The sequence below is a fragment of the Pimephales promelas genome, chromosome 16 (genome assembly GCF_988280905.1).
Source record: "Pimephales promelas chromosome 16, fPimPro1.hap1.1, whole genome shotgun sequence".
NCBI lineage: Eukaryota > Metazoa > Chordata > Actinopteri > Cypriniformes > Leuciscidae > Pimephales > Pimephales promelas.
Genome location: NC_142784.1, coordinates 30,400,496 through 30,415,982, shown reverse-complemented (window position 1 = coordinate 30,415,982; position 15,487 = coordinate 30,400,496). Strand labels below are relative to the sequence as shown.

The 15,487-nt window shown below is 38.9% G+C and overlaps 1 protein-coding gene across 2 annotated transcripts in view; it reads left to right on the top strand.

The window, feature by feature from the left end:
• Positions 1-15,487, top strand: part of slc25a36b (solute carrier family 25 member 36b) — a 22,903-nt gene extending 7,416 nt beyond the window's left edge. For both annotated transcript variants that reach the window (XM_089121521.1, XM_039678716.2), the window contains exons 2-7: positions 1,703-1,852; positions 7,072-7,149; positions 10,190-10,290; positions 10,637-10,703; positions 10,859-11,148; positions 13,693-15,487. In XM_089121521.1, the coding sequence (XP_088977647.1) occupies positions 1,703-1,852; positions 7,072-7,149; positions 10,190-10,290; positions 10,637-10,703; positions 10,859-11,148; positions 13,693-13,886 (880 nt within the window). In that variant the 3' untranslated portion in view covers positions 13,887-15,487. The remainder of the gene's footprint in view (positions 1-1,702; positions 1,853-7,071; positions 7,150-10,189; positions 10,291-10,636; positions 10,704-10,858; positions 11,149-13,692) is intronic.

The window sequence follows — 15,487 nt, the reverse complement described above, 5'->3', positions numbered from 1 at the left end:
CTCCTAAATACTGCTTTAGTTACCTTAGTTAGTTAGTTAGTTATCTAATTTACCTTAGTTAGTAAGGTAGTTGTTCAGTTTAGATATTGGATGAAGAATATAATCAAGCAGAATAAGGCATTAATATGTGCTTTATACGTACTAATAAAGAAAGAGCCACGATCTAGTAATATGCATGCTAACAAGCAACTAGTTAACAGTGAGAACTGAACCCTAAACAAAAGTGCTACTGTTAATTAAGTGCTTGGGTTTACTTAATGACGATTAATGATGTCATTGCCGTCACTTAATATTCCAAAAATGGTTCACTTAAGCTCACTTAAAACTGTAATCATATCTTTTGTTTTTCAGGACACTTAAAAATTTTGATTGTATGTTATTTTGATGCATACTATTACAGTAATAATAATATGTTTTTATTCCATATTTACTGTATACATAAATACTTGTACACACACATTTTAAAGGAGGTCTGATTGCTCCGCACTGCCGATAATGTTTGCATTTCTACAGGAAGTATAAATCTGATGTAACAGAGGAACTGACTGCTGTTATAATGTCATTCAGGGATGATAGATGCTTTTAAAATGCTTTAAACACAACACAACCTTCACTTTATCGAATAAATCCCTGATATATGAGACCAGACACTCTGCTTGATATTGAAACAGACAAAAAAATCAACAAGCACAAACATGCCTAATATAAACGATGTGTTATGGTTGCAGCAGACAATGAATAATCTAGCACCGTCATCCCTTGAGATCTTGAATTCAGCCACGCTGATGTGTGTGAGAGAGAGAGAAACCTCAAGATATTTGTGTTCTTATTTCTTGAAATATTTCCAGATAGTAAAAAGTTAAAAATGACAATAGGCAGTTTAATAGCAAGAATGGGTTTTTAATTTTTATAGGTGACGGTTGTAGTTTCGGGGACCTGATCTGTTACGGTGGTGTTTTGGGAATCGTCAAGCAAGCCTGCCATTGATATTCTCATATAGTGATTGAAGCGTGTGCTATAAATATATCTGTCCTCAGATAAACTTGCACCGTTTGAAATAGGACTATTGACTGGCACTCATTAACAGTACATGATGAGGACATCATCTTTTGTTTGCATACTTTGCACATGATGGCAATACCATAGTATTTTTAAGTACCTTACAGTGTCTTGGTATGAGAATGACAATCAAAAGTACCATGTTATTATATGATACCTAATATAAATTGCACCTCTGTTTGGTTTATTATCTCTGTCTCATTAACTGTTCCTTAATCACATTTCTGTAGCTTTAGATTCGCATCACATCTATCAAACCTCACGTTGATGCCGTTTTTCCATCGGAAAATCCTGATATCAGGTTGTTCCCGGCTCATGACTGTTGGTTTGGGTTACTGTGTTTGCTGACCCACATCTCCCGGCACGAGCGCAATTTTTGGAGACCGTTAAGGGCGACTCACCTTTCACTTTAGGGTTGAAATTCTATCGCCCTCGTTTCCTCTAAATCTGTGTTGTAATGTTTGACTAAACTCACGTGGCTTTCAGTCTCAGATAAGAAGTTGTTGCATGACTGACCCACATTGTGCGGTCAAGCTTTCAAAGATTTTTTTTTTTCCAACTTGGTTTCTTTTAATCGATTTTTGTGATTTTCTGTGGTCTTTTTTTCACTGTATGTCTGTCTTTCGCTCTCTGTTTCTCTCAGATGTGGAGGCACAGTAGGTGCGATCCTGACGTGTCCATTAGAGGTGGTGAAGACGAGGCTTCAGTCTTCCTCCTTGACGCTCTGCATCTGCACAGTTAATGGAGCCAGCGTGGCACGTGTGGCCCCTCCAGGGCCCCTTCACTGCCTCAGGTACTACACACGTCAACAAGTTAAAACCTTTTGCACTTTCTCAAGTGCATATATACACATCAACGCACAGGAGTGTTTGAGAGCACAGGGACGTGTTTGAAAATGAGAGCGGGAGTGTTTGAAAACACAAGCATCGTGTGTATCGGTGGAAGCACAAGCGCTCCCGTGTGTATCGGCGTAAGCGCTCGGTGAAGAGCGTCATTTATGTATATTTACGACATGTGTTTAAAGCGCTGATCATTGTAGCCTATCACAGACATATCTGATGAGTGCGTGAGTACAATGGCCAATCAGAGGTGTTTACGATTGCGCTCAAAGCGTCACATTTTTAAAATTTCAGTACCGACTTGGTATCGAAGACGGTACTTTTGACGACACTACAGTGGAGTACCATACTGTGGTAGATGATTATATTATTCAGGAGCACCAGGGTGTGTATATATATATATATATATATATATATTAGTGCTGTCAAACGATTAAAATATTTAATCGCATTAATGTCATAGTTAAAGGGTTAGTTAACCCAAAAATGAAAATTAAGTCATTAATTACTCACCCCCATGCTGTACCAACCCTGTAAGACCTTCGTTCGTCTTCGGAACACAAATGAAGATATTTTTGATTAAATTTGAGAGCTGTCTCACTACCACATTGGCTCCTAAGGGACTGCCTCTTGACGGCCCAGAAAGTCAATGAAGAAAATGTTTAAATATCCCAAGTGACTACCGTGGCTCAACTATAAGTTTATCAAGCGACGAGAATACTTTTTGTGCGAAAAAACAAACAAAAATAACGACTTTATTCGACTATTCCTTTTCTTCCTTGTTGGCCTGAAACGAGACTTCCTTAGATTTCCACGACGCATGCGCGAGAACTGAACTGAAGTCTCGCGCATGCGTCGTGGAAATCTCTTAAACTCTCGTTTCAGGCCAACAAGGAAGAAAAGGAATAGTCGAATAAAGTTGTTATTTTTGTTTGTTTTTTTCGCACAAAAAGTATTCGCGTCGCTTGATAAACTTATAATTAAGCTGCTGTAGGCACATGGAATATTTAAACATTTTCTTCATTGACTTTCTGGGCCGTCAAGAGCCAGTCCCTTAGGCAGCCAATGTAGTAGTGAGACAAATTTAATCAAAAATATCTTCATTTGTGTTCCGAAGACGAACGAAGGTCTTACGGGGTTGGTACAGCATGGGGGTGAGTAATTAATGACTTAATTTTCATTTTTGGGTGAACTAACCCTTTAACTCGCGAATAATCAGTTCACAACGACAAAACACACAGATCACTTTGGTCTTGTCAATGGAACCATTTGGCAACTTTTTAAAAGTAAACTTTCCATTCAGAATCTTATTGGCATCCATTTCGGTGTCTCGCGCTCGTCATCCACTCAAAACGAAACGTTAATCAACTATTTGGCAGGCTCGCGTCGCACACCTAAACAAATGTGTGCGGCGTCGGGCCTCTTGTTTTGTTTCAGGTCTAGCTAGGTCTAGCTTGCGCTTTGATCGACGAAGCAACAAAACGTCCTTGCGCGGCAAGCCATTGAAATCAATGTGTTTCGTAACGTAGCACCATGCATGCTGCAAAACCATGTGAAAAAAACGTTTGCTAGGCCAAAAAGACTGTTAATCACGCGATAAAAAAAATTGACGTGTTTAACTGACAGCCCTAATATATATAGCATATATATATATATATATATTGCAGGTTTGTCCATTACATATCAGAGATACCCAAAAACCCACAAAACCAAACTCTCACGTCTATGCTGTACATTTTGTGAGTTTTAGTTAAGACAAGAATGTTTACTCGTCTGATTTAACATGGCGGTTTTAGTTTAGGAAAAAGGCAACGCCCTGTACTGGAACAGTGTGAATGTTACCTCTGCGTTGTAGGAACGTTGAGTCTGCGTTGCATTAGCTCAGTGTTTTGTAAACATTTGCTCTATGGTTTATGGGCCTAAAACCGAGTGCCAGAGGAGACGCCCCCTTTCTGTTGTCTCTTTCCAAAAATGTGGTCATATTTCTTCACTAAACCACCAAATGTGTCTAAATAAATTCAGAAGACGAGACGAAATTGGGAACATTGGTTTGGCATTAAGGAATTTGTTTATTTTAGTTAGTCAGTTCCATGTAGTATATATATATTACCAAGGCAGAAACAGTTTGCACACACAGCGAATATTGCATAAAGTCTATAATCCTCTCGCTTTGCCTCTTTTCTTTCTGTTTTCTTAATAATGACACTGTTCACAGTGGTTTTCACTCCCCCTTACCCAACCAATCGCTGCCCTTACACTAAAACACTGCATCCTGGTGCTTGGCTCTCGGATGAAGTGTGTGTGTGTGTGTCAGACTGACTGACTGCTTCTGAGAACGGGCCCCTTGTCCTCTCAGTTTAACTTGGGTAATACATCACGGAGAGTACTAAAATACTATACACAAAGACATGTAGAGACACTTTCGTCTCGTTTCTCAAAGTAATTCAATGATTAAATGATTCTGACATCATACACTAACTCGTGGTTGTCCACTTTGGCATCTGTCTATTTTGTCTTTTTGACACCTGAAAGTGCATCAAAGTAGACTTTGATTGGACGCATGCCTTGGACTGAAAGCATTGATAAGTCGATAAGTCTTTTTATTTCGTTGTCCCATCTATGCCTAGTTAAATGGGTAGTTTTATTATTAAATTGTATTATTTCCTTAGCGTTTCTTTATTATTGTTTCCCTGATGTCCGTAACCTTATAAGACTTTTGACAACAAGTGACTTGAGAACAACCTGGGTAAAAGATTAGATTGAGTAATAAGTTGGAATATAAATAAAGTACATTTGGCAAGTAATAAATTATGGTTATGATGACAATAACTTCTCACACCCTTTCTAGAAAAAGTGTTTTCTTTGTTTGCACATGTTCCGCAGAGGTGTGTATTATTGGATGATGCAACAAATATTTGGGTAATTCTCATAAAGAAAAGTTTATGGGTTATATTTCACTCCAAAATAATTCATTTTAATTGACTTGTATAGAAAAATATTGTACCAAAACATCATTACAAAGAACAAAAAAAATTACTTGTGGTTTGCTTATATTTTACACAATATCAAAGATTTATTTGATCCTGTGACATTTTCATTGAACCCATTGAGCACACACACACAAAAAAAGTCTCATAACTGTAATACAGCTGTAAAAAAGGTCAACCTGTGTCAGGGCTCCAGACTGCGACCAAATGTGCACTTTTTGTGACTATTTTTCGAGACAGTGCAAGCATTTTTACAACTACCGTAGTCACGCATGTGCGACCTTGCAAATGTGAATATTTTGGGGGAAATAAAAACATTAAAAGATGAGTGTGTGAGTTGGAGGGTCTGGGAGTGTTTAGTCAACTGAGCAGATCATGAGTCATCGGTGTGTCTCAGTGTTGTTGCGTCTAAATTACAGCCCAGGCAAAAATGCCAAAACGAACCACGGATATACTTTTCTCAAAAGAGCCATGCCTTTTCTGTTGAAGCGTTTCTGCCACTGAATAAAAAAATAAAAAAGTAATTGTGACTTTTTTTCTCGCAATTGTAGATATAAACTCACAATTCTGAGAAAAAAGCTCCATCTTTTTTGGCTTTACGCACAGCTGCACTACTCCCTGAACATAAGCCAGCTCCTTGTTTCCTGTCTGCCATTATTGGACAAATTGATTAATCCAGGTGTGTAGTCACGGCAGCAATAATCAGACAGCTGAATACATCAAGCTTGGCCAATAATGACAGAAAGGAAACAAAGGAGCTGGAGTTCAGGAAGTAGTGCAGCTGTGCATAAAGTCAATTAGACTTTATAATTCGCAATTGACCATTCGCAGGAAGCTTGATTGACAGGTGATCTGACCAATCATACTTCGCCATCCGCCATTTTGTCTGACAAAGCATTCAGGAATGTTAGTAGATTGAACAAGGGAGGACTTGAACTTGAAAAATGGAATGTACTGACGCCTTTCTGCGGTTAAAACTACATTCCTCATGTTCATTCATGTTTATTTGATGCTATAAATGAACTGGAAAGAACAGATAATCGGATCACGAGCAGCTTTAACCGATGCTCTACAGTGATCTGTCACGACTAGGGATGTCAATTTTCCCATATTCCCATGATCGATCGTCGTTTAAATTAACGATCAGTTAATCGGTTAATCGTTAGCATTAATGGCAAACAGCATTTATGTTTTTTAACTATGTTCCTCACCAAATTAATAAGAATGGTTTTTAATCTAAATAAAGGGTTATTAGGATTTTAAAATGTTTTGTCCGCAATGTATTTTGTCTCACTGCGTGAGAACATGGTGTGTGTGTGTGTGAGAACAGTGTAGCTTGGACATAGCAACAGTAACTAAGGGGGGCGGGTCTTTTGCGAACGGTCAATTGTGAGAAAAAAGTCAGAATTGCAAGAAAAAAAAGTCAGAATTGCAAGTTTATATCTTCTGACTTGTAAAATGGGGGGAAATCTGAATAATTGCGTTGCAGGTTAATTTAAAGTGTGCCTCAATATTCAATATTTTCAGTAAGAGGCCACAGTGCTTATTGTAAACGAAGGTAGTCTGGGTGAAAAATGTGTGTGTGTGTGTGTATATATATGAAGAGTTCAGATGTAATAGCCTCTAAGTGCCATTTGAAATTTTCTTCTAAAATGATCATTTTTATCAAGCTTGTATATTAAAGTTCAGTAATTTCACTTAAATTGCAATGAAGATTACCTATTAATTGTCATTTAAGTGAAATTACTGAACTTAAATATACAAGCTTGATAAAAATGGTCATTTTAGAAGAAAATTTCAAATGGCATTTAGAGGCTTTTGCATCTGAACTCTTCATATATATATATAATCTTTAAATGGAATAATAACAATATATTGTGATTATTTTTGCATGATAATTTGGGTTTTTGAATTACTACAATGAATGTCACATTGAAAAAAAGATCAAATCTTCTTAAAATGGGATTCATTTACAATATGATGCTTTCTTTTGATTTTTGAGTAAAATATGACGCATAAATATTCCACCTCAGCCCCAAACATTTCTCAGGAACCACATGACATGTTTTACCAATACCAGACTGTGTTTACAGTGTTCATAAAGCCATTCAGTACAAAAATGTCACTCTGGTATGTTTGTCTTGGACTTCTTTTGATGTTTATCTCCCTCTTTCTGTCCATCTCAGAATAATTCTTGAGAAAGAAGGGCCTCGTTCTTTATTCCGGGGCCTGGGACCCAATCTAATCGGAGTGGCTCCTTCACGGTAAGTGTGCAGTTAAACATCTCCATGTTAGCGAGTATATGTGAAACAAAGCATGTACAATAAGAGTGTGAAAACACAATCATTTAAACTGCATTGTGGCTGATGCAATCCCTGCTCAACCGGTAAACCTGCAAATTCCCATTGCAGGGCTTGTGATACACACTTACTGTATGCAGCGTTCAGTTTTGGGCTATTTTTCATATCAACCCTGCAGGGTGCAAATTACACGGCTCCTCAACCCCAATTAAAGAGATAATTAAAGAGAAATGCTATCATTCATGTTGTCCTGTATGACTTTCCTTCTGCAGAACAGATGATTTGTGTTACACAGAAGAAAGGTGAACTGTCTCTTTAAGGCTTGAAAAGTGCATACTAAAGTCATTGTAATTCTAAACAAACCTCATCTTCAATGAACATTACGACTGAAATTATCATCAACATAAAGATAGCATGCATGTGTTTTCCAGGCCAATAAAAATATCTGAGATTAGTTAACACTTGTCGATTAAACCAAGCCCTGCACTTTTTCGCCACTCCAGCATTTTTGAGGTTTTCTGGAATATAATGAAACCTATTAACAGCAATCCAAATGAGCCTTCAGCCAAGGTGTAACAACCCACAAACTGCTCTAAGAAGAACAGCACAGCTAATTAAAGATCAATTAAATAAATGAGCGGACATGATAAATGGGCGGTTTTAACATTTAGCTTCTGTATGAACAGATGTTTTACGTGCACACGGTCAGGATAAAGCGTTTATCCAATGAGGCACGCATAATAAATCTGTGACTACTGGTGCTGAGCCTGTTACTTAAAGTTATGTAAACGTGTGTGTTATATGGACAGTAAGGTGAGATTGAACTTGAGATTAGTTGCTGAGCGCGTGTGGAGAGTGTTTAATGTTGGAGTGGTCACCATGGTTCAGGAAACTGCATGTGCAAACATTTGAGATTACATGTGGGGATTTGCGAGAAACAGCTTGTCATTGTCGCCCAGTGGGTGTTCCCGAAAAGTGGGTATATGCTGTGTTAGTGTTGTCAAAATCAAAAATATTGCTATTTGGATATGTATCGATACTGAAATATCTGAAACTGTCCCATTACTCCTTTTCGATAGCCTGGCAAGCCAGACCTATCAAGATGTTAGGAACTCACAATTGGCATACCTCAATCCGGGGGGCGGGATAAAAGGTTGTCTTTCAATATCCCTCTGCACGCCATAGGATAGCGCTAACCAACCAGAGCAATGAATGGCTGTGGCTGAGTGAGTCCCATGCATCTTCCCTGCAGCGGAGCAAGTTGATATATTAAACTTTTGCCGTATCCGGTCATCAAAACTCTGAGCACATCTTCCTTTTATAACAATGACTTAAGTGACGTTCTCTTAACTCTAAGTCATCCGAGTCGCGGCCAAAGCCGAATGGAAAGACCGCTGTTCGCCAGCAGCATCTTGTTTGTTTTCAAGTAGCAGGGAAATCACCTATGGAAATCACGGCGCAGAACCGTCACAACTCTGCCATCATTGTGTTAAGCCCGCCCACCAACTCTATACACGATGTGATTGGCCGGACCAGAGTTTGGTTTTTCCACTTCGAAAGTCAACGGAGAGTTGTTAGACCACACTTTGCTGCAAAATAATTGTTGCTGCCGCTAGGGTGCGTCTAGATTTCTAGGCTACCTTTTCGATACACCGATTACAGCTGCATAGGTTTCTCGCTCCCACCGAAAGCACACACACACCACTCATTTGTATTAGTGGTGCTTATAAAACCGCCTCTCAAACAGCTTGCGAGTACCAAATTTGGCTTAAAGGAGAACTCCGGCGAACAATGAAACTTTGGTCTAATAAAACATCGGTACATAGTCAACCGTTCTCTGAAATTTGTTTTCATGATAATCGAATGTAAAGAGTTTTATCTCTAAAAACTGTTTAGCGTATAATGCTAGTAATGGGGGCATTGACTAAGTAAAAAGAAATCGCTAGTTTATACCACTAACAAGGCTCAAAATAGCCCCACACTAACACAGTAACATAATGAGGATCCATGCATACAAAACGAAGCATTGAGAACTTTGTAAGTGTACAGACCGTTTAATAAGAAGATATTTTATGAAGACAGTTCACTTCGCGTATACAGACAGGAGCCATCTTAAAAAATAGTCTCGATAAGTCGAACCGCGAACGTCGTGCTGAGTGATCTGAACTCTATGAAGTTCAACGAACTTCTGAACTGTATGAATGGCGTTCGGGGATCGACTTATCGAGACTACATGTATTTTTTAAGATGGCTCCTGTCTGTATACGCGAAGTGAACTGTCTTCATAAAGTTTCTTCTTATTCAATGGTCTGTACACTTACAAAGTTCTCAATGCTTCGTTTTGCATGTATGGAGCCTCATTATGTTACTGTGTTAGTGTGGGGCTATTTTGAGCCTTGTCAGTGGTATAAACTAGCGATTTCTTTTTACTTACTCAATGCCCCCATTACTAGCATTATACGCTAAACAGTTTTTAGAGATAAAACTCTTTACATTCGATTATCATGAAAACAAAACTCAGAGAATGGTTGACTAGGTACCGACGTTTTATTAGACCAAAGGTTCATTGTTCGCCGGAGCTCTCCTTTAATGCGCTTAAACAGTTAAATACATACAGAATTGTCAAAATGCTATTCTTTTGAAAAATCAAGCATTGGCTTTGGTAGTTGTGTTTATAACATGGTAGATGGTTTCTAAGCTGGAAATAAGCTGGTCACAGCTAGTTCCAACTACTATGAGGTTGTTTTGTTGCAGATAATGACCAGTTTGGACCAGCTAATTACCAGCTTCCCTGCTGCAAAGAACATCTTAGAACAGACATAATGGTTTGCTTGTCTTGGCTGGTTTAGTTAGTCTCCCAGTCTGGCATTTTGAATGGTATTCAGCTGGTTTATCTGGTTGGCAACCAAGTGGCAAAAAACAGCCTGACCAGTTTGTTTTTGTAAAGTAAGTTAGGTTGTGTTTTATTATTACTCATTTGTGTCCAATCCTCCTGTGTTTCCAGGGCCATCTACTTCGCAGCCTATTCCTGCTCAAAGGAGAGACTGAACTGTGTGTTTGAGCCAGACACCACGCAGGTGCACATGACGTCTGCTGGGATCGCAGGTAACTTCCATTATATTTCACCATGCAATTCAACTACGTCCCTGTTCCTCATGGGCTCCGATAGGGACTGGTTAACACATTAACCCCTTTATCTCTGAATGTCAGGCCTGGAAATGTCACAGATCTGGCAGATGGACAGAAGTGAGCGTGTGTGTTGTCTCTTCTCACCTGTAATCTGGACTTTTTCCAAGAAGGATTTAGATTAACTCTCAGAGTACATATGATAGAGTTTTCTTGCACCTTTAAGCCCCTTTCACGCTGATCGTGACACGATAAAGCTAAGCGAATTGTAGACGAACTGAATTGTAATTTTCAGCTTAGTAAATTTTCACCTTAATCTTTCCAGGGTTCACGGCAATAACGGCAACAAACCCAATTTGGTTGATTAAGACACGTCTACAACTGGATGCCAGGTAAATGCAAACAGACACGTGGGACGTGAGCTAGAATGGATTGTTTGATCAATATCCCTAATGACTGATTCCTTAGACTGAGATCATGGGTTTAGTGCTTATTATTCCTGATCCCATTGTTTTTCATTTAGTAAAGCATGTTTTGTTCTGCACAGGAACCGCGGGGAGCGTCGTATGAATGCGTTTGAGTGTGTTCGCCGCGTGTATCAGAAGGAAGGCCTGCGTGGGTTTTACCGCGGCATGTCCGCATCCTACGCGGGAATCTCAGAGACTGTGATCCATTTTGTGGTCTATGAAAGCATCAAACGCCGTCTTTTAGAAGCTAAAGCAGCAACACACATGGATGAGCATGAGGACACGGCCAAGGACGCCTCAGACTTTGTGGGCATGATGCTGGCAGCCGCAACCTCCAAGACCTGCGCCACATCGATAGCCTATCCACACGGTGAGCATGTGCATTTACCCATCAGAGCACTATCTTTTTAAAGGGGACCTATTATGCAAAATTCACTGATGTGTGTGTGTGTGTGTGTGTGTGTGTGTGTAAGCAACCAGACTCTATTGGTAAAAATCCATCCACTCCTTTTTTTGTAATCACTGTAAATCATAAACATTAGGAAAACACTAATTTTACCTGGTCAAAAACAGCAGTTTCAGTGCATATGCCTTTAAATGATAATGAGCTTTGCTGACTCCGCCCCTCTGTTCTGTGGAGTGTTGCCTTGACAACAGTTGAGGGTATATTTTGGAGAAACAACCGGCACATCCGGGAACTTAACTGTCAATTTTGTCCCCGCCCCCTTTTGGGGGAAACAAACTAGACTCCCCATAGACTTCAATACAAAATAACGGCAAAACCAACGTCCGTACACAGCCGACAGGCGTAAATAACTTAAGAAATCACTTATATAAAACATGTCAAGTAATTATATGTCCACCCTGCCTGCCATAGAGCACCCTGCTGTGCACAAGCATAGCTGTTCCTCAATTTGTGTGTTTCCATTTTAATGGTCAGCATATGAGGTGCTGATGCTTGCGCTGGGACTATAGGCTTTAGCTTAAATTTTTAAGAAATTATTCTCTAATCGGTTGCATATTATGTTGAGAACATATCCCTCGAATGGAATACTGCAATCCCTTTTGTCTTGCTCTCTACGATATTTCACATGTTTGCCAAAAACTACTAATTATCTCATTGGGAATGTCTGACACCACTATAATAGATGTGCTAGCTGTGAAAGCTTGACAGGCGTAGCAACAGTAACTAGGGGGGGCGGGGCTTAGCGAAGGGTCACTTAGGGCTCGAACAGGACATTTCTGAATGGTTGGTTAACGTAATGTCACTTTGATCTATTTGTGTATGCACTGGCAGGTAGGGCTGCACGATTATGACAAATCATAATTGTCGATTATTGCCTTGAAATTATAATTGCGATTATTAATTACGATTATCACAATTTACATTGAATGATGTTTTGAACAGCTTTATGCCATTGTTCGAAGTGACTGCATGCAAATTGTTATATCAAAATAAAATGGCTGAAAACTCCTGAAAAACTTTCAATGCTTTTCTATGGTTTAAAGTAACACCGAGTAACTTTTCCTCTTCGGTCGCCCTACTGGTTGGAAACGAAATTGTCCATTGCCGCTGTCGTAAATAATTTAGCCTACCGTCGCATGCACGCTCGCTGTTTATCCAGCAGCGGCTTTAGAATGAACGATGTCCACAGACAAGGTAGAGTATGTTACACGATTTCATGAAAGGATGATGTATTGCGACATCAGAAACGAAGAAAAACGAAATAATGACTATTATAGTGCTTGATGTAAAGCAGTCGAATTTTGTAGTTCTTTTTGTGGTCGGGTTCCTACCCGAACCCCGAAGTTACATAGTGCCAGTAAAAGTGATACAGACCCCGTCAGGCGACGGCAGAAGTGCCTTTCACCCTGTTACGACTTAATGAACCACTGATAAGATTTTGGAAACATTATTTTAAGTTGCGCTGTTTTAATTATTCTGATTTATTTTGATTATTTTAATTTCTTCTATGTAAAGCACTTTGAATTGCCATTGTGTATGAAATGTGCTATATAAATAAACTTGCCTTGCCTAAACAATGTTAGATAGTGTTCCTTTAATGCTAATTATAATGTTACACTAACTAAAATTAAAACAATGGGGAAAAAACCCTTAAGATAAGCTGTAAAAAAACACATTTTAATCACACAGAATAATGTAAGTGGACTTTTTATAATTGTGCCTTTGAACGATTACATAATTGTGGCATCCATAATTGTAATCGCGATTACAAATTCGATTAATTGTGCAGCCCTACTGGCAGGGTAGAGTAGTGAGATACGAACGCTGTGTGTTTACTGGTGTATACGTTAGTTCGTTGACAGATTGATGTTACAGTCAGTGGTCATAAACAACTTTTAGAGATTAATATAAAGATTAATAAAACTCTACACTCCCTTCTTCTGGAGGTGCAGCAGGAACACTAATAATTGGTACTGTTTCTTTTTTGAGAAGCAGCTTCTTTCATACTGGCCCTCGTTTATAAAGCAGTCTGGTGAGAAATGAGTTGCGCAAACATGAAAGCATTGACGTTCCTCGTGGGGAATATTCTCTTCGAAAACAAAACTCAGTGGTTTGGGAACATGAAAATCACTGTGTTTGTTGTTACACCCAAGAACAGAACACCAAAAACGCTTAGACGCCATTCTGCCTCCAGCGTAGTAACTAAAGCGGACTATGATGACAGCTCGCTCAGGGCGGGTCTGTGTTGAAACGCTGTTGTCAAACGACTCGATTTGAGACGGGAAAACATAAGGAGATTAAAACAAAAACACTGGATGGATTTTTATCATTATATGCTGGTTGTGTACAGGCACTGCCAACGCACATTTCAGGACAATCAAACTTGAAAAAGTGCATATGACTGTTTTCAACATTCATATTTTTGTTTTTCTCTGTTCGGTTCTGCAGAGGTCATCCGTACACGGCTAAGGGAGGAAGGAAACAAGTACCGCTCGTTCTTCCAGAGTCTCAACCTAGTGTTCCGAGAGGAAAGCTATCGAGCTCTTTACCGAGGACTCACCACACACCTGGTCAGGCAGATCCCCAACACAGCCATCATGATGTGCACCTACGAGTTCGTCGTCTACCTGCTCGATGGCTAACCTCGTGGACCGAACGCTATGTGGTTTTATTAACCTTGTCAAATGCTGTGTGTTCTGGGAGAAAGGTGTTCGGAGAATCAGGGTAATGACTTAAAAGTTGGTGTCTAGAAAGAAGCTTTTCCTTCCCTTTCCCTCTTTTAATCTTCTTTAAAATGATGCTGCTTCTAAAAAGCCTTGACATACCTGACTAACGATGGCAGTCAGATGGAGTGTGTTACATTGACATCAGCACCAGTTCACCTTTAACCCCCTCAGAGTTTGACTTTCCATCTCAAACAGCATTTCACATCAGATTGAAATTGAATGTGGTTTTAGCAGTTTGGTTCTGTCAGAGAAGCTGTTCTTGTGTCGGCAGGTCATTGAGGGTTTTGTCCGCCACTATGATGGTGATCAAAGGGGATTTTATCAAGCTCTGAGCTGGAAAGGAATCCAAACAGGCTCACTTCCTGTCTGGAAACAGCCAATCGGGTTGCTCTTACACCATGCAGTGCAAAAGCAGGAAGATCCTTCATAGATTCACATGCCTGACACTATGCGCACACGTGTACGTGGACCTGCAAAAGGAAATAAAAATGTCTAAGAGAGTGTTTTGTCGTTTTGACACTGCACAGGGAAGTGTGTGGTTGTCTCAGAGTGTCATATTTGTGCGTTTGTACAGGTTATTGTGTGTTTGCTTCCCATTTTTGACTTTAACACATGAATGTAACAATCATTGAAGCCAAAGTAGGTTAGCACAAAAAAATCTTTATAAAATATATGTACTCTGCAGAAAAATCACTAAAGAAAGGAGGATTCATTATTTAAATTAGTAAAAAATTAATGAAGTATTATGCATAAAAATATAAAAAGCCACTGCACTGTTACACAAATAAGTGTATTTTTTTGGTGGACATGTTGTGCCCCATCCCAAGCACACACACACTCACACACACGGAAAACAGAAGTTTGTGGCTGAATTTTTTGCCTTGTTTTGCCATAAAAATTCCTAGAAATCCTTTGAACAAGATCTATTAACTCGAAAAGCAAAATTGCATTCGATTTTTTTTTTAGGCTTTTTCAGGCAATATTGAATTTATTATTATTGTATTAATATTTAATAATAATAACCTCAAAAAAAGCAGAAACTTAAATTAGTTTAGTTTTATACTTAACAAAAAAAAGATATTTGCTAATGAGTTGAGACAAAAACAATTCCGTGTATATTTACTGATAATGTCTTGTTTCTTAATTTCAAGTGAATTGATCTTGTTTTAAGTGTGTTTTAGATATTTTTTCAGGAAAACAAGACAAGAATATTGTTAAACAAAATGTTTTTGCAGTGTGGACAAAGGAAAAACACATTAAAATATAAAATAAAGTCAAGCTGTCAAAACGCATGTTTTCTCTTTGATGCAGTTTTGTGTACAATCTGACTCCCACTCTTGTATGCCTTTATGATTCCAGTGTTTGATTTTTTTTTTCTTTCCAGTGTTTTGTTGTCGTTTACAGTCAGTTTGGTGTGAAAGGTGAAATTCCCTGCTCTGTTGTCACTGTTCATTATGACATTAATATTCAGCTGTTGATCTTATGGAAAAATAAATGCATATGAGAAAACAAAAAAA